Source organism: Oncorhynchus nerka, linkage group LG7, assembly GCF_034236695.1.
Source record: "Oncorhynchus nerka isolate Pitt River linkage group LG7, Oner_Uvic_2.0, whole genome shotgun sequence".
In the NCBI taxonomy this organism is placed as follows: domain Eukaryota; kingdom Metazoa; phylum Chordata; class Actinopteri; order Salmoniformes; family Salmonidae; genus Oncorhynchus; species Oncorhynchus nerka.
The window spans coordinates 81875203-81899906 of NC_088402.1; the positions used below are offsets into that span (position 1 = coordinate 81875203).

The 24704-nt window shown below is 44.7% G+C and overlaps 1 protein-coding gene across 1 annotated transcript; it reads right to left on the reverse strand.

Annotated features, from left to right (window-relative positions):
• Nucleotides 1–2392: 2392 nt before the first annotated feature.
• On the reverse strand, nt 2393–23764 carry LOC115132870 (complement C1q-like protein 4). Its single transcript, XM_029665609.2, has 2 exons — nt 23204–23764; nt 2393–2860 (listed from the first exon to the last, which is right to left on the reverse strand). Exons 1-2 carry the CDS (start codon nt 23762–23764, stop codon nt 2681–2683), a joined length of 741 nt encoding a protein of 246 aa, XP_029521469.1. The 3' UTR covers nt 2393–2680.
• Nucleotides 23765–24704: the final 940 nt, after the last annotated feature.

Below are 24704 nucleotides of genomic sequence, written 5' to 3' on the forward strand. Positions count from 1 at the left end.
GTACATGTTCTGATGTCCATATTTCCACACACATGAGGGGTCAGTAAATGCACTTGGTCATGATTGGCTCAATAACACAACACACAAATGAAACACTTCTTCATTTGAAAAACCACACTCAGTCAGTCCATGTCCTTTCAGTGTGCTGTCATTTATGTGTGTGTGCGTGTGCGTGTGTGTGTGTGTGTGTGCGTGCGTGCGTGTGTGTGTGAGAAAGAGAGCAGTTGTACGGGAGAGTGTTAAGTGTGTGTATGCATGAATGTATGAATGAATGTATGTACATACAGTACCAATCAAAAGTTTGGACACACATACACATTCAATTTTTCTTTATTTGTACTATTTTCTACATTGTAGAATAATAGTGAAGACATAACTATGAAATAACACATATGGAATCATGTAGTAACCAAAAAAGTGTAAAACAAATCAAAATATATTTTAGATTTGAGATTCTTCAAAGTAGCCACCCTTTACCTTGATGACAGCTTTGCACACTCTTGGCATTCTCTCAACCAGCTTCATTAGGTAGTCACCTGGAATGCATTTCAATTAACAGGTGTCCATCATTACAACAGTCTATCATTACTTTAAGACATGAAGGCCAGTCAATCCGGAACATTTCAAAAACTTTTAAAGTTTCTTCAATTGCAGTCACAAAAACCATCAAGCACTATGATCAAACTGTCTCTCATGAGGACCGCCATAGGAAAGGAAGACCCAGAGTTACCTCTGCTGCAGAGGATAAGTTCATTAGAGTTACCAGCCTCAGAAATTGCAGTCCAAATAAATGCTTCACAGAGTTCAAGTAACAGACACATCTCAACATCAACTGTTCAGAGGAGGCTCGGTGAATCAGGCCTTCATGGTCGAATTACTGCAAAGAAACCACTACTAAAGGACACCAATAAGAAGAAGAGACTTGCTTGAGCAAGAAATACGAGCAATGGACATTAGACCAGTAGTCCTTTGGTCTGATGAGTCCAAATTTGAGATTTTTGGTTCCAACCGCCGTGTCTTTGTGGGACGCAGAGTAGGTGAACGGATGATCTCTCAAATCAAATCATCAAATCAAATGTATTTATATAGCCCTTCGTACATCAGCTGATATCTCAAAGTCCTGTACAGAAACCCAGCCTAAAACCCCAAACAGCAAGCAATGCAGGTGTAGAAGCACGGTGGCTAGGAAAAACTCCCTAGAAAGGCCAAAACCTAGGAAGTAACCTAGAGAGGAACCAGGCTATGTGGGGTGGCCAGTCCTCTTCTGGCTGTGCCGGGTGGAGATTATAACAGAACATGGCCAAGATGTTCAAATGTTCATAAATGACCAGCATGGTCGAATAATAATAAGGCAGAACAGTTGAAACTGGAGCAGCAGCACAGTCAGGTGGACTGGGGACAGCAAGGAGTCATCATGTCAGGTAGTCCTGGGGCACGGTCCTAGGGCTCAGGTCCTCCGAGAGAGAGAAAGAGAGAATTAGAGAGAGCATATGTGGGGTGGCCAGTCCTCTTCTGGCTGTGCCGGGTGGAGATTATAACAGAACATGGCCAAGATGGTCAAATGTTCATAAATGACCAGCATGGCCGAATAATAATAAGGCAGAACAGTTGAAACTGGAGCAGCAGCACAGTCAGGTGGACTGGGGACAGCAAGGAGTCATCATGTCAGGTATTCCTGGGGCACGGTCCTAGGGCTCAGGTCTGGAGCAGCAGCATGGCCAGGTGGACTGGGGACAGCAAGGAGTCATCATGTCAGGTAGTCCTGGGGCATGGTCCTAGGGCTCAGGTCAGTTGAAACTGGAGCAGCAGCATAGCCAGGTGGACTGGGGACAGCAAGGAGTGTGGTTCCCACCGTGGAGCATGGAGGAGGAGGTGTGATGGTGTGGCCGTGCTTTGCTGGTGACACTGTCAGTGATTTATTTAGTATTCAAGGCACACTTAACGAGCATGGCTACCACAGCATTCTACAGCGATACGCCATCCCATCTGGTTTGCATTTAGTGGGACTATCATTTGTTTTCCAACAGGACAATGACCCAACACACCTCTAGGCTGTGTAAAGGCTATTTGACCAAGAAGGAGAGTGATGGAGTGCTGCATCAGATGACCTGGCCTCCACAATTACCCTACCTCAACCGACTTGAGATGGTTTGGGATGAATTGGACCGCAGAGTGAAGGAAAAGCAGCCAACAAGTGCTCAGCATATGTGGGAGCTTCTTCAAGACGGTTAGAAAAGCATTCCAGATGAAGCTGGTTGAGAGAATTCCAAGAGTGTGCAAAGCCGTCATCAAGGCAAAGGGTGGCTACTTTGAAGAATTTAAAATATAAATATATGTTCATTTGTTTAACACCTTTTTGGTTACTACATGATTCCATATGAGTTGTATCATCATTTTCATGTCTCACTATTATTCTACAATTTAGAAAATAGTACAAATAAAGAAAAACCCTTGAATGAGTAGGTGTGTCCAAACTTTTGACTGGCACTGTATGTATGCACGTTTTTTATGTATGTTTGTGTGTACTGTTTGTGTGTGTATATGTGTGTATATGAGTATATGTGTGTTTGTCTGCATCTGTCTGTGTTGACTTCAGCTCCTGCAGTCCGCCCACAGCCTCTCTTGTCTTTTTAAAGTTGTGAAGGTCAGTCAGTCCAGTCGGTCAAGTTGGTCAATTCAGTCAGTCAGGGTAGATGAGGAACCCAGAGAAGGTGCTGTATTTGTTGGTGTTTCCTCCATGGACCTTCCCCCCGTCCAGCTGTACACACACCTCGTCCCCCACGTCTAGATGCAGGATCACACTGTTAGACGCATAGTCATAGTTCTGGTCCGCATCCTGGGCGATGGCACTGGCCCTCACCTGTCACACACACACACACACACACACACACACACACACACACACACACACACACACACACACACACAGACAGACAGACAGACAGACAGAGCAAATGTCATGTGTTGAAACCGTCAAGGTTATAGCTTTACAATAGGCAAACCCCTCCTGCTTTGTAATAGTAACTTAATGAATGCATTTGTGTCTCCGTGTCCACGAGTAAACCCAATTAAATGTGTTAAGAAACAAGTAAAGATCCACTGCCTGCGGGTCAATACAGACTGAGCTCCCCACCAGCATGCAAATGGAAGGAGGCTCAGACTGGGCCGGACACAGTGGATGCATCCCAAATATATCCCTATTAGTGCACTATAGGCCCTGGTCAAAAGTGGTGCACTATAAAGGAAATAGGGTGCCATTTGGGACACAGAGAGACACTCAATACCAATACCATGCACATTGAGCTCTGCTATTAGCGCTAGGGCATTTACATCATAAGCAGCAGGTCAACAGCTGCTGGGGGAAGATACTGTTGCTGTTTCTAGACCTGACTGCCTGACTTCCTGACTTCCATCCCTGTAGACCAGTGGTCACCAACCGGTCGATCGCGATCGACTGGTTGATCTTCAAGGCATTCCAGATCGATCGCCAAACATTTCATTAGTTTGATACTAGCCTACGTGAGATTTAATAACTTTTAAAATCATGACCTGAGAGAGACTGTTTTGAGTGAGTTCATGTCTAAGTTTTTATTCAGCACTGTCAAAACTGTTTTTATTCAAAACTATTACAAAATATAAAACGCGCATCTCCCTACTTCCACTCGTGCTGCAGCTACAATGAATGAGTAGCCAGATGTAGGCTATTAATAGCCCTGCGTTTTTATTATTATTAGCATTTTGTCATGTTCAGTTGAAATCGGAAGTTTACATACACCTTAGCCAAATTCATTTGAACTCAGTTTTTCACAATTTCTGACATTTAATCCAAGTACAAATTCCCTGTCTTAGGTCAGTTAGGATCACTACTTTATTTTAAGAATGTGAAATGTCAGAATAATTGTAGAGAGAATGATTTATTTCAGCTTTTATTTATTTCATCACATTCCCAGTGGGTCAGAAGTTTACATACACTCATACACATTAGTATTTGGTAGCATTGCCTTTAAATTGTTTAACTTTGGTCCAACGTTTCAGGTAGCCTTCCACAAGCTTCCCACAATAAGTTGGGTGAATGTTGGACCATTTCTCCTGACAGAGCTGGTGTAACTGAGTCAGGTTTGTAGGCCTCCTGACAGAACTGGTGTAACTGAGTCAGGTTAGTAGGCCTCCTTCCTTGCACACACTTTTTCAGTTCTACCCACACATTTTCTATGGGATTGAGTTCAGGGCTTTGTGATGGCCACTCCAATACCTTGACTGTATTGTCCTTAAGCCATTTTGACACAACTTTGGAAGTATGCTTGGGGTCATTGTCCATTTGGAAGACCCATATGCGACCAAGCTTTAACTTCCTGACTGATGTCTTGAGATGTTGCTTCAATATATCCACATAATTTTCCTACCTCATGATAGGTCATCCAACTTGGAATACCAAGTTGGAAAGTTTGGCATCTTTCTAGAGCTCCGGCCTTCTGACCTGAAGATCACTGACGTCACGATTTGACCTAGTTTATTTTCTTCAAGTTCCCAGTTGTCTTGAAAGCATTATGACCATCCGATGCAGGTAGCATCAAGTCCAGTAAAATAAGAATGCAAATTATTTCAATTTATGCTCAGCTGTGCCTCACAAGTGCTACACCAATTGACCTATTTTGTTATCAAAGCTGTAGTTTTTAAATCTAATATGGTCTGAGAAGAACAATATTGTCAGGCCAATCATGTAGTTAATATGCTGTGATCATGTATTAGGCCTACTGCCCAAACCTCCTACAGAACCGTTTTTATTAGGTTCATGTCATTTTATGTCATGTTTCAATTCTGAGCGGTAGATTTCAGCTTGCTTTTTGACTGCGAAAGTGATCTTCAGTCAGAAAAGGATGGTGGCCACTGCTGTAGACGACCCATTGTCCCCTGTGAACACCTCTTCCTCATCTATTCTACACTAGCCAATCAGCCTTCTGCTTCATTACACAGGTCTGAGAGCCACATCCACAGCAACAGCAGCTCTCTGATGACCAATAACAGGGTGTGTGATCAGCTCTGCATCCTCTGAGGACCAGTAACAGGGTGTGTGATCAGCTCTGCGTCCTCTGAGGACCATTAACAGGGTCTGTGATCAGCTCTGCATCCTCTGATGACCAATAACAGGGTCTGTGATCAGCTCTGCATCCTCTGAGGACCAGTAACAGGGTGTGTGATCAGCTCTGCGTCCTCTGAGGACCATTAACAGGGTCTGTGATCAGCTCTGCATCCTCTGATGACCAATAACAGGGTGTGTGATCAGCTCTGCGTCCTCTGAGGACCAGTAACAGGGTGTGTGATCAGCTCTGCATCCTCTGATGACCAATAACAGGGTGTGTGATCAGCTCTGCGTCCTCTGAGGACCAATAACAGGGTGTGTGATCAGCTCTGCGTCCTCTGAGGACCAATAACAGGGTGTGTGATCAGCTCTGCGTCCTCTGAGGACCAATAACAGGGTGTGTGATCAGCTCTGTGTCCTCTGCTAAACAATAACAGACAATATGGTTGTGATCGAGGAAGAGGTCAGAGGTTAGATCCCAATCAATCCGTCTGTTTATCCAGTGCAGTCTGTACAAGGACCTGTCAGATAGTCGGGCAGCACTAACCAACCAGGTGATGTCATACTCTGACGGAAAGCTACACAATTACATTCTTAAAAAAGAGGAGTGAGTATGTAAGATTTATATCTCAACTCCATAGACATACTGTCTGTCTGGCGTCAGTGGCCTAACTGACCTTGTATCTATCTGTCAGGCTTCATGTCTAGGCAGCCACGGTGTGAGTGCTGAGCATAGACCACTCAATCTCTGTCAGCCCCCCAGACGACCGACGCATATCTCCAGGACACGACACGACAGGCACAGAGTATGATCTGCAGCTCAACTAACTTCATGTCACTCAATCACGCTACTTTACTGTGCCATTGGTAACACTTTACATAAATCTGACAAGTATAATCATGCTTTATAAGCATGTATGAGCCCTTATGTCCTTCTCCCCAACAAGGTGCATTCTGATATATATAAATGCTAAGTACATTGCTGACTAATCATTAGAAAGTAAGCCTTGTCTAAGCCAGAATGTCCCATTGAGCCTTACCCACAATCCATCTCGTTAATGCTGAGTGCCAAGCAGAGAGGCACCGGGTCCCACTTTGGTATGACTCAACACGGGATTGAACCCCCAACCTTCCAATCTCAAGGCGGGCCCTCTAACAAAAGAACACTGATTCCTGAACACTGGTCCCACATTCTGTGTAAGTCACACTCAACAGACCATGTCATCGTATTAACAGGCTTGTTGAGAGGGGCTGTTGTGTAAGTCACACTCAACAGACCATGTCATCGTATTAACAGGCTTGTTGAGAGGGGCTGTTGTGTAAGTCACACTCAACAGACCATGTCATCGTATTAACAGGCTTGTTGAGAGGGGCTGTTGTGTAAGTCACACTCAACAGACCATGTCATCGTATTAACAGGCTTGTTGAGAGGGGCTGTTGTGTAAGTCACACTCAACAGACCATGTCATCGTATTAACAGGCTTGTTGAGAGGGGCTGTTGTGTAAGTCACACTCAACAGACCATGTCATCGTATTAACAGGCTTGTTGAGAGGGGCTGTTGTGTAAGTCACACTCAACAGACCATGTCATCGTATTAACAGGCTTGTTGAGAGGGGCTGTTGTGTAAGTTTGAAAGGGTTTTTGTCCACCCTTTCTAACACTGTGTTGCTCTGTGGGCAGTCAGAGGGACATAATAATACACTGTGTTGCTCTGTGGGCAGTCAGAGGGACATAATAATACACTGTGTTGCTATGTGGGCAGTCAGAGGGACATAATAAAGGAAAGATAGTCCATCATACAGTGAGCCAGGGGAATGGAGGACCAGAGAAAAACAAAACATGACCGACATGCAAAACCTCACAAAGCATGACGATAAAAGGATGACAAAACAAGACAAGTTGGTCAACAGAGAAACAGAAAGGAAGAGGAACAGGGAGAGAGAGAGAGAGAGAGAGAGAGGGAGAGGGAGAGGGAGAGGGAGAGAGAGAGAGAGAGGGAGAGGGAGAGGGAGAGGGAGATAGAGAGAGAGAGAGAGAGAGAGAGAGGGAGAGGGAGAGGGGGAGGGAGAGGGAGAGAGAGAGAGAGAGAGAGAGAGGGAGACGGAGAGAGGGAGAGGGATCAGTGGACGAGAGGAGAGGAAGATAGATGTGTTAATGGAGGTTGGTAGACAGTGGGCTGAGGGACGAGGCAATAGGGAGGTGAGTGTTGTGAGGGCCAGACTGAGATAACACCACAAGACAGATATATAGACACCCACACACTGAACATGTCACAATGTCCAGACAAGTGCATAAGGCATTAGAGAGAGAACAAGAGAATGGCTCTAAACATTGCCTAGACGTTGCATTTGTGTACTAATTATCGATGTCTGTTTGAATTAGGTGAAATCGGTATACTAATTAATGAATCCAAAGACTGGGATGTGATTCCTCCAGGGGATAGTTGTGTCAGTTTTAGTAGTAGGTTTCCTTATTGCTGTTAGGGGACATGACGTGTGGTTGAAGTTAGAGGTTATGGTGGTGACATGGTGCTGTCAGGTTATGATATGGTTATGATGGTGACAGCAGTGTTTTCTCTGCTATTGCCATTTAAAGCAATACTGATTTGCTATTTAACATTCTACCACATTTGCAATTGCCTTATCTATGCTAATGCAGCTATGTTTTATAATAGATCATGGAGCTATAATATGTCATGCTATACTTGTTAAATGCAACATGTCCCCTAACCCCTCATTTTTCTGGTCCGAAATCCTTCCCTGCTCAGCAAGCACATAACGATCTGAGAACCATGTATCTTAGATCTGGTGATAGCTTGGATCTGGTGAGACACGCTCTGGTGAGAACGTGGATCTGGTGAGACACGATTTGGTGAGACCGTGGATCTGGTGAGACACGATCTGGTGAGACATGATCTGGTGAGAGTGTGGATCTGGTGAGACACGATCTGGTGAGAGCGTGGATCTGGTGAGACACGATCTGGTGAGAGCGTGGATCTGGTGAGACATGATCTGGTGAGAGTGTGGATCTGGTGAGACACGATCTGGTGAGAGCGTGGATCTGGTGAGACACGATCTGGTGAGAGCGTGGATCTGGTGAGAGCGTGGATCTGGTGAGACACGATCTGATGAGAGCGTGGATCTGGTGAGAGCGTGGATCTGGTGAGACACGATTTGGTGAGACCGTGGATCTGGTGAGACACGATCTGGTGAGACATGATCTGGTGAGAGTGTGGATCTGGTGAGACACGATCTGGTGAGAGCGTGGATCTGGTGAGACACGATCTGGTGAGAGCGTGGATCTGGTGAGAGCGTGGATCTGGTGAGACATGATCTGGTGAGAGTGTGGATCTGGTGAGACACGATCTGGTGAGAGTGTGGATCTGGTGAGAGCGTGGATCTGGTGAGAGCGTGATTCTGGTGAGACATGATCTGATGAGAGCGTGGATCTGGTGAGACACGATCTGGTGAGAGCGTGGATCTGGTGAGACATGATCTGGTGAGACATGATCTGGTGAGAGCGTGGATCTGGTGAGAGCATGGTTGCCCTATGGTTATTTTGCATACAACCGTCCCACAACTTTCTGGGAATGGTGCAGGATATCCAACTAGCGCTTAAGAAACATCTGTGGAGAGTTCAGTACTTCAGCATAACGTTTTCTGCAGGTTTCCTCATGCTTCTATTGAAAGTCATGTTCTTGGAACATTAAGAAAACTTTCCATAAAAACCATGAGAAAACCTTAGTAACATTCAAAGAACATTCTACGAATGTTATTTTTAAAAACATACACACTGACTGTACAAAACATTAGGAACACCTGCTCTTTCCATGGCATAGACTCATCAGGTGGATCCAGGTGAAAGCTATGATCCCTTATTGATGTCACTTGTTAAATCCACTCCAATCAGTGTAGATGAAGGGGAGGAGACAGGTTAAAGAAGGATTTTTAAGCCTTGAGACAATTGAGAGATGGATTGTGTATGTGTGCCATTCAGAGGGTGAATAGGGTGAATTAAGTGCCTTTGAACGGGGTATGGTAGAAGGTGCCAGGCACACTGGTTTGTGTGAAGAACTGCAACGCTGCTGGATTTTTCACGCTCAACAGTTCCCTCATTGTATCAAGAATGGTCCACCACCCAAAGGAGATCCAGCCAACATGACACAACTGTGGGAAGCATTGTACTCAACATGGACCAGCAACCCTGTGGAACGCTTTCGATACCTTGTAGAAAGGGAAATAAAGTCCATGCCGTGACAAATTGAGGCAACGGTGGGTGCAACTCAATATTAGGAAGGTGTTCCTAATGTTTTGTACATTCTATTCTCAGTGTCAACAAAACTCTCTCTATCCTCTATCTTGTTAAGTGTGTTCACACCTGATCATAATGAGTGCTCGTTTCTTTGAAATGGGTGTTTAAGTAGACTAAAATACACAGCTTTGTACAAGTGAAAAAACAAACATAGCATGCTAACTCCCTTCTTGTAGTGCAGTGGACTAATTCCATGGATAGCAAACAGAAGGTCATATGTTCAAATCTCACTGATGCCGTACAAAATTCAAATTGAAATAAATGTGTTTACATGATTAATGCCTAAGCAATTTAGTGATTGTAGTTCAAAACAGTTCATCCAAACTGAGCTGGTAGTGTTATTAAAAGTCTTATGGAAACATGTTCTCAGAATGTTATTTAATTACCTCCAAATACCCAATCATTTCTGTTCTCAAAACCTTAATAAAACGCCCCAGGAAAACTGTGATGCAACCAGAGTAAAACGTTCCCAGAACCTCCATGCAACCTAAAAATGAACGTTCCCAAAACAGGCAAAATGTTAACTTCCGTTCACTTTTACCTGTCAAGAAACGTATAGCTTTGTTCCCAGACCCAATGGGAAACCAAAAAGGTACACTCCGACAACTTCCAAGGAACCAAATGTGCCAGCTGGGTGGTTCCTTGAGTTTTGTCATTAACAAGGAATACCAATGATATGTATGTTATATCACTGTCGTGACACAACTGGTATGTAAGGGATGCCCGCTGACGCCCTGTACATTATCTGGAAGTGGTGTGGACGATGTGCATATTATATAAAATGTTCAAAGTGGACAAATGGAGATTATACTGCCTTCATTGCCTCAGATTTAATCTTTCCCTGGGTCTTTTTAACCAGTAATTTATACTCTTTTAATAGATCACATGAAAGTGGTTTCACACGGCCACTCTGTAATGACCAGAACCTGTATTAACTCCAGAAAGAAGTGACATGGTGTGCTTCCCAAATAGCACCCTATTCCCTACATAGTGTACTAATTTTGACCACAGCCGTATGGGCCCTGACTTAAAGTAGTGCACTATAAAGGGAATAGGGTGTTATTTGGGGTCCAGACATGGACATGGTAGAGCTGCTGAAATGTATTATAATTAGCCTTTAGGGTATTGTAGCTAAGGAAGCTCTGACTCTGGCTGTACTCTGTGCTTCTCTCCTTATAATGGATTTCAATATGTGAGCTCAAATCGCTGGGTTTTCTGTAGAAATTGATATAACCTGTGATTTAACCTGTATTTCATACTTCGAGACAACCAACAAAAGAGTTAATGATTACGTAATATAAATCTCTCAAAATAGACGTCTTTTGATCTTTGTTGCCATAGTAATTACATACATACCAAACATTAGGAACACCTTCCGAATATTGAGTTTCACCTCAAGTGCCTTTGAACGGGGTATAAAAAAAAATTGCTGAAGTTGGAGACTTTTATCTCCCTCACCAACTTCAAACATCAGCTATCTGAGCAGCTAACCGATCGCTGCAGCTGTACATAATCTATTGGTAAATAGCCCACCCATTTTCACCTACCTCATCCCCACAGTTTTTATTTATTTACCTTTCTGCTCTTTTGCACACAAATATCTCTACCTGTACATGATCATCTGATCATTTATCACTCCAGTGTTAATCTGCAATATTGTAATTATTCGCCTACCTCCTCATGCCTTTTGCACACATTGTATATAGACTCCCCTTTTTTTCTCTACTGTGTTATTGACTTGTTAATTGTTTACTCCATGTGTAACTCTGTGTTGTCTGTTCACTCTGCTATGCTTTATCTTGGCCAGGTCGCAGTTGCAAATGAGAACCTGTTCTCAACTAGCCTACCTGGTTAAATAAAGGTGAAATAAAAAAAATAAAAAATAAAAAAGCTTTTGCCCTCAGAACAGCCTCAATTCGTCTCTACAAGGTATCGAAAGCGTTTCACAGGGATGCTGGCCCATGTTGACTCCAATGCTTCTCACAGTTGTGTCAAGTTGGCTGGATGTCCTTTGGGTGGTTGACCATTCTTGATACACACAGGAAACTGTTGAGTGTGAAAAACTCAAAAGCGTTGCAGTTCTTGACACAAACCTGTGCACAAAGGCACGTTTCACCCTCTGAATGGTACACATACAAAATCAATGTCTCAGTTGTCTCAAAGTTTTTTTTAAAATCCTCCTTAACCTGTTTCAGCGCCTCTTCAACCTCAGGAGGCTGAAGAAATTTAGCGTGTCACCTAAAACCCTCACAAACTTCTACAGATGCACAATCGAGAGCATCCTGTCAGGCTGTATCACCGCCTGGTACGGCAACTGCACTGCCCTCAACCACAAGGCTCTCCAGAGGGTAGTGTGGGGGCAAAATACCTGCCCTACAGCACCCGATGTCAAAGGAAGGCCAAAAAAAATCATCAAGGACAACAACCACCCTAGTCACTGCCTGTTCACCCCGCTATCATCTCTCTATCTCTCTCTCTATCTCTCTCTCTCTCTCTCCCCCCTCCCACCTGTCTTGCCTTGCCATGTGCGGCAGAAAGAGAGAGTTTAAGAGCTACTTTTCTATTGTCTTCCCTCTAAGAGGTCAGTATATCACAACCAATGAATCCTGTCAGTTTTATTACCAGTGAACCAAGGCACCATAGATAAAAAGAGGACTTTGTATACCCTCACATCTCCCTGCCGGTCTCACAGAATAGCCATGCTTGATCAGTTTATTACCCTAGCCCCACCTCCCGAATGGCTACTGACTTGCTCCCGAGTGGCGCAGCAGTCTAATGCACTGCATCTCAGAGCAAGAGGCATCACTGCAGTCCCTGGTTCAAATCCAGGCTGCATCACATCTGTTCTGATCGTGAGTCCCATATGGCGGTGTACAATTGGCTGGGGTAGGCTCTCATTGTAAATAAGAATTTGCTCTTAACTGACTTAGTTAAATAAAAGTACATTTTAAAAAAAATCCCTCTGCCCCTTCTTTTTTCAGATTCTCATTTAATCTATCCTTGTCTGTCTCTGTCTCCTCCCTCCCTCCCAGGCCCGTTTACCAGAAGCCCTGTAATGAAAGGGCCAGGGCTAGCCAGAGACAAGAGAGACAGCCCCAGGCTCTATGCTGGCCCCCAGGGGCCTTCTTTCTCCTCACAGCCCCAGGATCAGCTCAGTGTGGCGGCCACACATGGAGGAGCTCATTCCCCCTCCCCTGGCCATCTCCATCTCCCTGTTGATCTCTCTTTTTCTTGTCTCTCTCTCTCTCTCTCTTCCTCTCTCACTCTCTCTCTCTCTCTCTCTCTCTCTCTCTCTCTCTCTCTTTGTCCCTCTTTCTCTTTCTCTCTCTCTCTCTCTCTGTCCATCTCTCTCTTTCTCTCTCTCTCTCTCTCTCTCTCTCTCTCTCTCTCTCTCTCTCTCTCTCTCTCTCTCTCTCTCTCTCTCTCTCTCAATTCAATTCAATTCAATTCAAAGAGGATTTATTGGCATGGGAAACGTGTTTACATTGCCAAAGCAAGTGAAATAAACAATGAACAAAAGTGAAGAGACACAAAACAACATCAACAGAAAACTAGTCAAAAACAAGACATTTCAAGTGTTATATAATGAGCTATGTACAGTATTTTAGTAATGTGCAAATAGTTGTAGTACAAATAAACAGAGAAATATTGGTGGTATTAAATGTTGTTATTGGTGGTATTAAATGTTGCTATTGGTGGTATTAAATGTTGTTATTGGTGGTATTAAATGTTGTTATTGTTGGTATTAAATGTTGTTATTGGTGGTATTAAATGTTGTTATTGGTGGTATTAAATGTTGTTATTGGTGGTATTAAATGTTGTTATTGGTGGTATTAAATGTTGTTATTGGTGGTATTAAATGTTGTTATTGGTGGTATTAAATGTAGTTTGTGCTCCACTGGTTGTCCTTTTCTCATGGCAACGGGCCACAAATCTTGCTGCAGTGTTTGCACACTGTGGTATTTCGCCTAACAGATATGGGAGTTTAGCAATGTTTGATTTGTTTTCAAAGTCTTTGTGGGTCTCTGCGATCTGTGGGAAATATGTATCTCTAATGTGGTCAAACATTTGGCAGGAGGTTAGGAAGTGCAGCTCAGTTTCACTTCATTTTGTGGGCAGTGTGCACATAGCCTGTCTTCTCTTGAGAGCCAGGTCTGCCTACGGCAAGGCAAAGTCTCTACATAGTCAAGGATTTTCTTCATTTTGGGTCAGTCACAGTGGTCAGGTAATCTGCCTCTGTGTCCTCTCTGCTTAGGGCCAAATAGCATTCTAGTTTGCTCTGGTTGTTGTTTGATTCTTTCTAGTGTGTCAAATAATTATATTTTTGCTTTCTCATAATTTGGTTGGGTCTAATTGTGTTGCTGTCCTGGGGCTCTGTGGAGTCTGTTTGTGTTCGTGTTTGTCTTTGTGAACAGAGCCCCAGAACCACCTAGGTGAGGGGACTTTTCTCTAGGTTTGTCTCTCTGTAGGTGAGGGTTTTGTGGTGGAATGTGTGGGCATCGCTTCCTTTTAGGTGGTTGTAGAATTGAACAGCTCTTTTCTGGATGTTGATAACTATCTGGTATAGTCCTAATTCTGCTCTGAATGCATTGTTTGGGATTTTGCGAATTCTTGATTGGTGAGTGGACTCCAGACCTCATAACAATAGAGAGCAAAGGGTTTTTATAACTTATTGAAGTATTTTTACACAGATCCTATTTGAGAAGTGAGTTTTATGTTCCTTTTGATGTCTTAGAAGGCCCTACTTGCCTTGTCTCTTAGATCTGGAACGAACTACAAAAATCTCTGAAACTGGAAACACTTATCTCCCTCACTAGCTTTAAGCACCAGCTGTCAGAGCAGCTCACAGATTACTGCACCTGTACATAGCCCACCTATAATTTAGCACAAACAACTACCTCTTTCCCTACTGTATTTATTTATTTTGCTCCTTTGCACCCCATTATTTTTATTTCTACTTTACACATTCTTCCACTGCAAATCTACCATTCCAGTGTTTTACTTGCTATATTGTATTTACTTTGCCACCATGGCCTTTTTTTGCCTTTACCTCCCTTATCTCACCTCATTTGCTCACATCGTATATAGACTTGTTTCTACTGTATTATTGACTGTATGTTTGTTTTACTCCATGTGTAACTCTGTGTTGTTGTATGTGTCGAACTGCTTTGCTTTATCTTGGCCAGGTCGCAATTGTAAATGAGAACTTGTTCTCAACTTGCCTACCTGGTTAAATAAAGGTAAAATAAAACAATTGTTCACAGCCTTGTGGAAGTTACCAGTGGTGTTAATGTTGAGGCCGAGGTAGGTATAGTTCTTTGTGTGCGATTGAGCAACGGTGTCTAGATTGAATTTGTATTTGTTGTACTGGATATTGGAACTTTTTTGGAACACCATTATTTTTGTCTTACTGAGATTCACCGTCAAGAGTCCAAGTCTGACAGTAGGCCTGTAGGCCCTCCTTGGTTGGGGACAGAAGCACCAAACAGTGCTGTGGCCACTGGTCGTGAGCACAGTGCTGTGCTCTCAGGTCATTTGTGCCTGTGTGAACTATTACGTGGCTGGGTGAGCCTAGTTGGCCATCAGATAGTAGGTGAGGGCGCACTGACTATTTGGGCACCAGAGTTTAGCCGCTGTGTGTTTGCGGAAAAGTTCATTTTCTTGTATTTATTTCCCATTCGAGTCCATAAGGAGTACAATCTGTGGCTTTTGTGTGTCCTCAGTGGGTGTCGAGGGGTTTTCATGGGGTTGCTAGGAGGGAGTAATTTGTCTGTTCTGCTGTGGTCAGGATCTGGTGTGGGCTGTTATGTTGGCTTCTCTGGGGGAGTGGCCAGCCAGCTCTTTCATGGGCTGTTCTGCTGGCTTATCCGGGGGAGTGGCCAGCTCTTTCGTGGGCTGTTCTGCTGGCTTCTCTGGGGGAGTGGCCAGCTCTTTCATGGGCTGTTCTGCTGGCTTCTTTGGGGGAGTGGCCAGCTCTTTCATGGGCTGTTCTGCTGGCTTCTCTGGGGGAGTGGCCAGCCAGCTCTTTCATGGGTTTTTCTGCTGGCTTCTCTGGGGGAGTGGCCAGCCAGCTCTTTCATGGGTTGTTCTGCTGGCTTCTCTGGGGGAGTGGCCAGCTCTTTCATGGGCTGTTCTGCTGGCTTCTCTGGGGGAGTGGCCAGCTCTTTCATGGGTTGTTCTGCTGGCTTCTCTGGGGGAGTGGCCAGCTCTTTCATGGGCTGTTCTGCTGGCTTCTCTGGGGGAGTGGCCAGCTCTTTCATGGGTTGTTCTGCTGGCATCTCTGGGGGAGTGGCCAGCTCTTTCATGGGCTGTTCTGCTGGCTTCTCTGGGGGAGTGGCCAGCTCTTTCATGGGCTGTTCTGCTGGCTTCTCTGGGGGAGTGGCCAGCTCTTTCATGGGCTGTTCTGCTGGCTTCTCTGGAGGAGTGGCCAGCTCTTTCATGGGTTGTTCTGCTGGCTTCTCTGGGGGAGTGGCCAGCTCTTTCATGTGCTGTTCTGCTGGCTTCTCTGGGGGAGTGGCCAGCTCTTTCATGGGCTGTTCTGCTGGCTTCTTTGGGGGAGTGGCCAGCTCTTTCATGGGCTGTTCTGCTGGCTTCTCTGGGGGAGTGGCCAGCCAGCTCTTTCATGGGTTTTTCTGCTGGCTTCTCTGGGGGAGTGGCCAGCCAGCTCTTTCATGGGTTGTTCTGCTGGCTTCTCTGGGGGAGTGGCCAGCTCTTTCATGGGCTGTTCTGCTGGCTTCTCTGGGGGAGTGGCCAGCTCTTTCATGGGTTGTTCTGCTGGCTTCTCTGGGGGAGTGGCCAGCTCTTTCATGGGCTGTTCTGCTGGCTTCTCTGGGGAGTGGCCAGCTCTTTCATGGGTTGTTCTGCTGGCATCTCTGGGGAGTGGCCAGCTCTTTCATGGGCTGTTCTGCTGGCTTCTCTGGGGAGTGGCCAGCTCTTTCATGGGCTGTTCTGCTGGCTTCTCTGGGGAGTGGCCAGCTCTTTCATGGGCTGTTCTGCTGGCTTCTCTGGAGGAGTGGCCAGCTCTTTCATGGGTTGTTCTGCTGGCTTCTCTGGGGGAGTGGCCAGCTCTTTCATGTGCTGTTCTGCTGGCTTCTCTGGGGGAGTGGCCAGCTCTTTCATGGGTTGTTCTGCTGGCTTCTCTGGGGGAGTGGCCAGCTCTTTCATGGGCTGTTCTGCTGGCTTCTCTGGGGGAGTGGCCAGCTCTTTCATGGGCTGTTCTGCTGGCTTCTCTGGGGGAGTGGCCAGCTCTTTCATGGGCTGTTCTGCTGGCTTCTCTGGGGAGTGGCCAGCTCTTTCATGGGCTGTTCTGCTGGCTTCTCTGGGGAGTGGCCAGCTCTTTCATGGGCTGTTCTGCTGGCTTCTCTGGGGAGTGGCCAGCTCTTTCATGGGTTGTTCTGCTGGCTTCTCTGGGGGAGTGGCCAGCTCTTTCATGGGCTGTTCTGCTGGCTTCTCTGGGGGAGTGGCCAGCTCTTTCATGGGCTGTTCTGCTGGCTTCTCTGGGGGAGTGGCCAGCTCTTTCATGGGTTGTTCTGCTGGCTTCTCTGGAGGAGTGGCCAGCTCTTTCATGTGCTGTTCTGCTGGCTTCTCTGGGGGAGTGGCCAGCTCTTTCATGGGCTGTTCTGCTGGCTTCTCTGGGGGAGTGGCCAGCTCTTTCATGGGCTGTTCTGCTGGCTTCTCTGGGGGAGTGGCCAGCTCTTTCATGGGTTGTTCTGATCTCTTTCTATTGCTCCATCTCAGTCCCCACCTTCACATTTATCTCCTTCATAATCCTACCATGCCTCCCTCACATATCTCTGTCTCTCTGTTCACCATTACGAGCAAAAATAGCAGACTTACATTAATAAACCTTCAACATATTGGAGCGATATTGCTACAATAAAAGCCCCTGCTCCCAACAATTATACTTTATATAATACATAATGTTAAATACCTTATAAAATAATAGTAGTAGTGTTGGATACTCCTTCTTTGTGTTTTAGGGGAAATCAAAAGTGGCCAAGTGCCAACGTTTCTAACTGCAGCCTTCCTCCGACTATGCCTGAGGGGAAAAGCACCCTGCCCAAAATAATGAGGGGGATGACATATGCTGTCTGTCAATGGGAAGTCACAGCAACACCAGATGCTAATGTGATATTGGCTTGTCACTACAGGATGTCTAGCAGAATGACAAGCTAACCTTTAGAGATGACAATCAATTGTTATTGTTGTTGCTTATACACTATATATATATATACTGCCAGCCAACTTGACACAACTGTGGGGAGCATTAAAGTCAACATGGACCAGCATCCCCTTGGAACGCTTTTGGCACATGGTAGAATCCATGCCCTGATGAATTGATCCTGTTCTGAGGCCAAAAGGGGGGGGGGGTTCTTAAGGTGTTCTTATTCTTCATTTTTATAACTGTAAGGGCACCATAGCCATAGCTCCATAGAACTCCCTCCACACACACACAGACACAGACACACACACACACACACAGACACACACCTGCTTAATCAATCTACCTTAGAGTGGACACTGGACAGCCACACAGGGATTAACTGAACCTCACCCTGGCTGGCTGGCTGGCTGGCTGTAGACTCCGTGACCTGAATCTCATTTAGAAACAACTACCATATGGACACTGAGTCACTGACCAGAGCATGTAAAATAACTGAGGCATTGATAGATTTACAAACTCATTAGCAACTGTCTGGAAACAGAAGCCCTGTTTATACCTGGCGCCAAAATGCATCCTTGGTCCTGATCTTTTCCACATTCTGATTGTGCCCACATTTTCTGATTTGCATCTAAACACGGTATTAAAATGTTTCTCTTATCTGTTCACTGTGCCCACACTGTGCCCACACTGTGCCCACACTGTGCCCACACTGTGACCAGATTTCCAGGTCCCTCCCTGTATGAAAATTATTTGACACACATTCTTTAAAAATAATATTACTTTTTAGAATGTTAAGTCACATATTGATGTCATAGTTAAATGGTGGCACTTTGTCAAGGATTTTACAAGGCGGGAAAATTATGATTAAACGGTTTCACTGTCCAGATCCGTCTACACTTGTAAGATATCCAGACACAATGTGTGCTTGACTATCTCCGGAGTTGGTCGGGAGGGTTTGTTCAGAATCAGATCAGAATCTGTTTTTTGATCGTCAACACTTGTCTACAAATGTGGGCCAAATCAGAATGAAGACACAATCAGGACAAAGACATATGTTAGCACCAGGAATAAATGATGAGTAATGAGTTGTAATTCTAATGCAGCACCAAGGGAGAAGCAGTTGACCTGGGTCTCTCTGTGAGGTTAAATCATGTACTTGAGTGAATGATTTACTTGAACTCTAATTTAATGGACAATCAATGGACAAGAAGGAGAGGAGGTAGAGGGGAGTATGAGTGGAGGAGAAGGGGGGTAGAGGGGAGTATGAGTGGAGGAGAAGGGGGTAGAGGGAAGTGGGGCATTTGGGAGTAGAGGGTGGTAGAGGAATGAGAGGGAGGTAGAGGGGGAAGTGGGGATATGGGGGAGAGTTATTTCAGGGGATCTAATCTAAGAGTTATGAATGATTTAATGGAATGATGAGATGACTGGAATGACAATATAGGATGACACAAAGCAGAAGCCAGGTAGGTATCTTAAATATCATATGTTAGCTCTTTCTGAGTTTGCTAAACACAAATACAGGATTTGGACACATTTAAAGATGAATAAGATTTAGATCACCTTATTAATCAATTGTACACAAGGTCCAACTGAAGTTTGACATCCACTTTATCCCAGCGCCTTAAAAAGACACACAGAGGACTGAATGGTAACGTGTCAGTGTGGTGACTGATGAATTCAGATGAAAACATAGTTGTGTTAAAGTCCTCAAATTAAAGTGATTTATCCTAACCCTCTTCTTTTCCTCTTCCCCCCAATCAGCCCCTCTGTCTTTAATTAGTACCAGGGGAAAGAGAGAATGAGGGACCGATGGATGATTGGCCTGTCAGTTTCTCTTTCATTATTTATCTACAGTATCTATCTGAGGTGACAATCTGTGTCCCAAATGGCACCCTATTCCCTTTATAGTGCACTACTTTAGGGCTCATAGAGTTCTGGTCAAAAGTAGTGCACTATGTAGGGAATAAGGTGCCATTTGGGATACAACCCTGGTGTATAATACCTACTAATTAGACGGCAGCATACTGCCACTCGTCATTTGGCTATGACTGGTGGAAATGCAAATATTAGTAGCTGTGATTTTAAAGTGTGAAGCATCACTTCTCCCTAATATTTTATTCAATCTATATTTTGCTACCGTGTTGCTGCTGCCCACAGATGCAGAGGAATGTGATGTGAATTAAAAGGGACAAATGTTATATAGCGAAGGTGAAAGTGAGAATCAGAGGCAGTGGTGTAGTGGTGTCTGGAGAAGTGGGTATACTCTAAATGTTGTATAGCGAAGGTGAAAGTGAGAATCAGAGGCAGTGGTGTAGTGGTGTCTGGAGAAGTGGGTATACTCTAAATGTTGTATAGCGAAGGTGAAAGTGAGAATCAGAGGCAGTGGTGTAGTGGTGCCTGGAGAAGTGGGTATACTCTAAATGTTGTATAGCGAAGGTGAAAGTGAGAATCAGAGGCAGTGGTGTAGTGGTGCCTGGAGAAGTGGGTATACTCTAAATGTTGTATAGCGAAGGTGAAAGTGAGAATCAGAGGCAGTGGTGTAGTGGTGTCTGGAGAAGTGGGTATACTCTAAATGTTGTATAGCGAAGGTGAAAGTGAGAATCAGAGGCAGTGGTGTAGTGGTGCCTGGAGAAGTGGGTATACTCTAAATGTTGTATAGCGAAGGTGAAAGTGAGAATCAGAGGCAGTGGTGTAGTGGTGTCTGGAGAAGTGGGTATACTCTAAATGTTGTATAGCGAAGGTGAAAGTGAGAATCAGAGGCAGTGGTGTAGTGGTGCCTGGAGAAGTGGGTATACTCTAAATGTTGTATAGCGAAGGTGAAAGTGAGAATCAGAGGCAGTGGTGTAGTGGTGTCTGGAGAAGTGGGTATACTCTAAATGTTGTATAGCGAAGGTGAAAGTGAGAATCAGAGGCAGTGGTGTAGTGGTGCCTGGAGAAGTGGGTATACTCTAAATGTTGTATAGCGAAGGTGAAAGTGAGAATCAGAGGCAGTGGTGTAGTGGTGCCTGGAGAAGTGGGTATACTCTAAATGTTGTATAGCGAAGGTGAAAGTGAGAATCAGAGGCAGTGGTGTAGTGGTTCCTGGAGAAGTGGGTATACTCTAAATGTTTTTTACATTTTTCCAAATGGCCTGAAGGAAAGGCTCCCTGTGTGAAACATTTTGTGAGAAACAGTGACATACACTGTTGAACTAGAATGATAAACCCTGTATTGGTCTTTCACAGTCAAGCCGAACTGTGCAAGTGGGCTAACAGTAGGCCTACTGAAACAGATAAATTAGTCACACTTTTTTTGTAGAAAAAAAACAAAACTGAATTTTCGAAGTCCACAACAATATGGTTAAACCTTTATTTAACTAGGCAAGACAGTTAAGAACAAAAATCTTATTTACAATGACAGCCAACCAGGGAACAGTGGGTAAACTGCCTTGTTCAGGGGCAGAACGGCAGATTTTTACCTTGTCAGCTTGGGGATTCAATCCAGCAACCTTTCGGTTACTGGCCCAACGCTCTAACCACTAAGCTACCTACCATCCCAAAGAGTAGTTTCCTGACCGGGAATCGAACACGAGCCGTGGCGTTGAGCGTGCCGTATCCTAACCACTAGCTTTTGAGGTCTGGGAAAAACCTTTGAAATGTTGTGCAAGCACCTAGCACTCTTGTTTGGTTAGCAGTGTTTATGTAGCACATGAGATTAATGGATTAATGCAAATAATCATGATATAATTCTGCCAGTTAAGCATAGACTACTTGGTAGCTAATTAACATGTAATTAAAGTTCTGGGGAAGACCTTTCCATCTACCAGAATATGGTTAGGTCTATCATTAGCATTGCTATATTTTTCCTGATCCTTACTTGTTTGAAACATGGATGCTTTACTTCATATTACGAGGCAAGTCTTACCTTGCTTCAAAGTAGCCTATAGCCAAAATCCCACCATTGAAATGTGAAGGCAATTTTTTTTAAAGACTTACATGCGTTCTCCAGGTTCTAAAGTTTTTCTTTCACTGTCGAGCAGCCAGAGGTATTATTGTAGCAACGATAGTCATTAGGTCTCCCCTCTATTTATTCTTTTTTTTTTTCACCTTTATTTAACCAGGTAGGCCAGTTGAGAACAAGTTCTCATTTACAACTGCGACCTGGCCAAGATAAAGCAACGGGTGGGTGCTGCTATGATGACCAGTGAGCTGAGATAAGGCGGGGCTTTACATAGCAAGCAAAGACTTATAGATGACCTGGAGCCAGTGGGTTTGGCGACGAATATGAAGTGAGGGCCAGCCAACGTGAGCATACAGGTCGCAGTGGTGGGTAGTATTTGGTGCTTTGCTGACAAAACAGATGGCACTGTGATCGACTGCATCCAATTCGCTGAGTAGAGTGTTGGAGGCTATTTTGTAAATGACATCGCCGAAGTCAAGGATCGGTAAGATAGTCAGTTTTACAACGGTATGTTTGGCAGCATGAGTGAAGGAGGCTTTGTTGTAAAATAGGAAGCCGATTCTAGATTTCATTTTGGATTGGAGATTCTTAATGTGAGTCTGGAAGGAGAGGTTACAGTCTAACCAGACACCTAGGTATTTGTAGTTGTCCACATATTCTAAGTCAGAACTGTCCAGAGTAGTGATGCTGGACGGGTGGGCAGGTGCAGGCAGCGATCAGTTGAAGAGCATGCATTTAGTTTTACTTGCATTTAAGAGCAGTTGGAGGCCACGGAAGGAGAGTTGTATGGCATTGAAGCTCATCTAGAGGTTAGTTAACACAGTGTCCAAAGAAGGGCCAGTATACAGAATGGTGTTGTCTGCGTAGAGGTGGATCAGAGAATCACCAGCAGAATCACCAACATCTCTAACGGATATTTCCATCTCTGTACATGAAGCCGCTTGTATGTGCAGTAGAACAGTGTTTTCCCGCAAATTGTATTTTGGAACATTTATGTGCATATTGCTGCACGGAAAATGTGAAGAAACAATAGTTGATTAGCCTCATTAGTTAATACGGCGTATACCTCCACTACATAACTTTGATATGCATTGTGGGGAGTATATGCAATGCCCACTGAAAAATAAGCGGGTACATGGCGTATACCTGCGTACAGGGTTGGGGAGTAATCGATTACATGTAATCAGTTAAATGTAATCAGATTTTTGTTTTGTTTTACGTTAACTGTAATCAGTTACGTTGCCAGCAAAATCTTGTAATCAGATTACAAATTCTTTTGAAAAACTAGATGATTACTTACTACTTAAAAATGTAGAAAAAATATATATTATGACACCTTTCTGCTTTCTCAATTTAAAAAAGTTTAAGTTTGTTCCACCTGAGCGAGTCACAAGACAGAGACCACTATGATAACACACCAAATGCATTTGATGGATATTTTTTGTCTTCTTCTAATGCCTCTTAAGGGAGAAAGTAATCAGATTACATTACTGAGTTTGGGTATCCAAACATTACATTACTGATTACAATTTTGGACAGGTAACTGTAACGGATTGCATTTAGAAAGTAACTTACCCAACTCTGGCTGTGTGTACCCTCCACTACACCACTGCTCAGAGGTGATGGTCAATGAAAGTGTTGTTTGAACAAACGCATACACACACGCACAAACACATACACATATACATACACACACTCTCTCTCCTACCTGTCCGTTCTTCTTCAGGTCAGCCCACATGCTGGTCCCATCTCCGCCCCTCATCAGAACATGGTAGGTGAAGAAGTAGATACCAGGTAGAGGACAGGTGAACTTCCCAGTACTTGGCTCATAGTAGTTCCCTACATTGGTTACCACATCATCAAACTTCAACACCTCGCTGCCCTCGTGCTGTTTCCTTAGCCCTGCATAAAAGGCGATTTTGGGGCTGTAGGAGGGGGAGTAACCGTTAGGTCCAGGGCCGGGAGGCCCCTGTGGCCCTGGCTTGCCTGATTCCCCAGGGGGTCCTCGGGCGCCTGGAGGACCAGGGATCCCAGGGACCCCGCGGTACCCCGTTTTCTTCCGCCCGGGGTATTCCGGTTGAGGGGACATGGCTGTCAGCTCCTGGCCTGGTTGGGCAGTACTATATGTGTCGCAGACCATTCTGCAGCTCCCCAGCATCTCATAATGGGTCCCCTCACCGCCACTTCCTTGGCTAGCTTCTCCCCCTTTCATGGTGTGAACCAATAGGGGGATGGCTATCAGGAGGAGTAGAACCATGGCCACGCCCATGGCGGCTCCGATGGCACGCTTCCGACGGCTGAACCGAGAAGCGGCCAGGGTCAGAAAGTCCTCCTCCCCCTTAGACGGAATAGTGCCGGGTGCCAGGGTGGACTATAGATAGACAGAATAGGAAAGACTGGAAAGAAGGTATGGAGAGGTTTGGTTGCTGTATGTCTGTGGTGCTTTCAGACTAGGTCAACAGGTGTCAGCAGCCAAGAGAGAAGGGTCCGTTGAGACAACATGAGTAGAATGTGGGAGAGAAAAGGAAGATGGCAGACGGAGAGAAGGGAAGAGAGGAACAACAGGAGAGAGGGGGATGATGAAGGGAAAGGGATGGGGAGGGAGCAGGATTTCACTCTTTAAAACCTCCAGTCAGTGTTCAGACAACTCTATGTTGAGGTTTAAAACCTGCAGTCAGTGTTCAGACAACTCTATGTTGAGGTTTAAAACCTACAGTCAGTGTTCAGACAACTCTATGTTGTAGTTGACATAGTTCATTTCATTTAGCCTCTTTCACCTTTTGTCCTGCTCTTGTCTTCCAGAGTTCTTCTTGTCTTCGCTTTGATCAAATTCCTCCTATTTTCTGCACATCAAACATCAACCAAACCCAGGCCAAGAGAACGTACAATAGTGAACTTATGTTATCAGAATTTACCAAGAGATCGCTGATTCGACTTCAACTGCCAATTCAGCTAATTATGTACAGTAGACGGTATAATTGTTTTGTCAGTCTCTTCAACAAACCACTTGTGCTTTTCTAAGGGCTCCCCTTATGAATGACAGAAACTCAGCTAACAGAGGTGTTTCTCCACTGAATACAGCATGACTGAGAGAACAAATAACAGAAGGAAGAGAAGGGAAAAGAAATGCGATATGTTCAGAGTTGCCTTCCTGTCAGAATCATTTTAGTCCTGTGTGTTTCTAGGGTGGTAGCAGTATTACAGGGTGT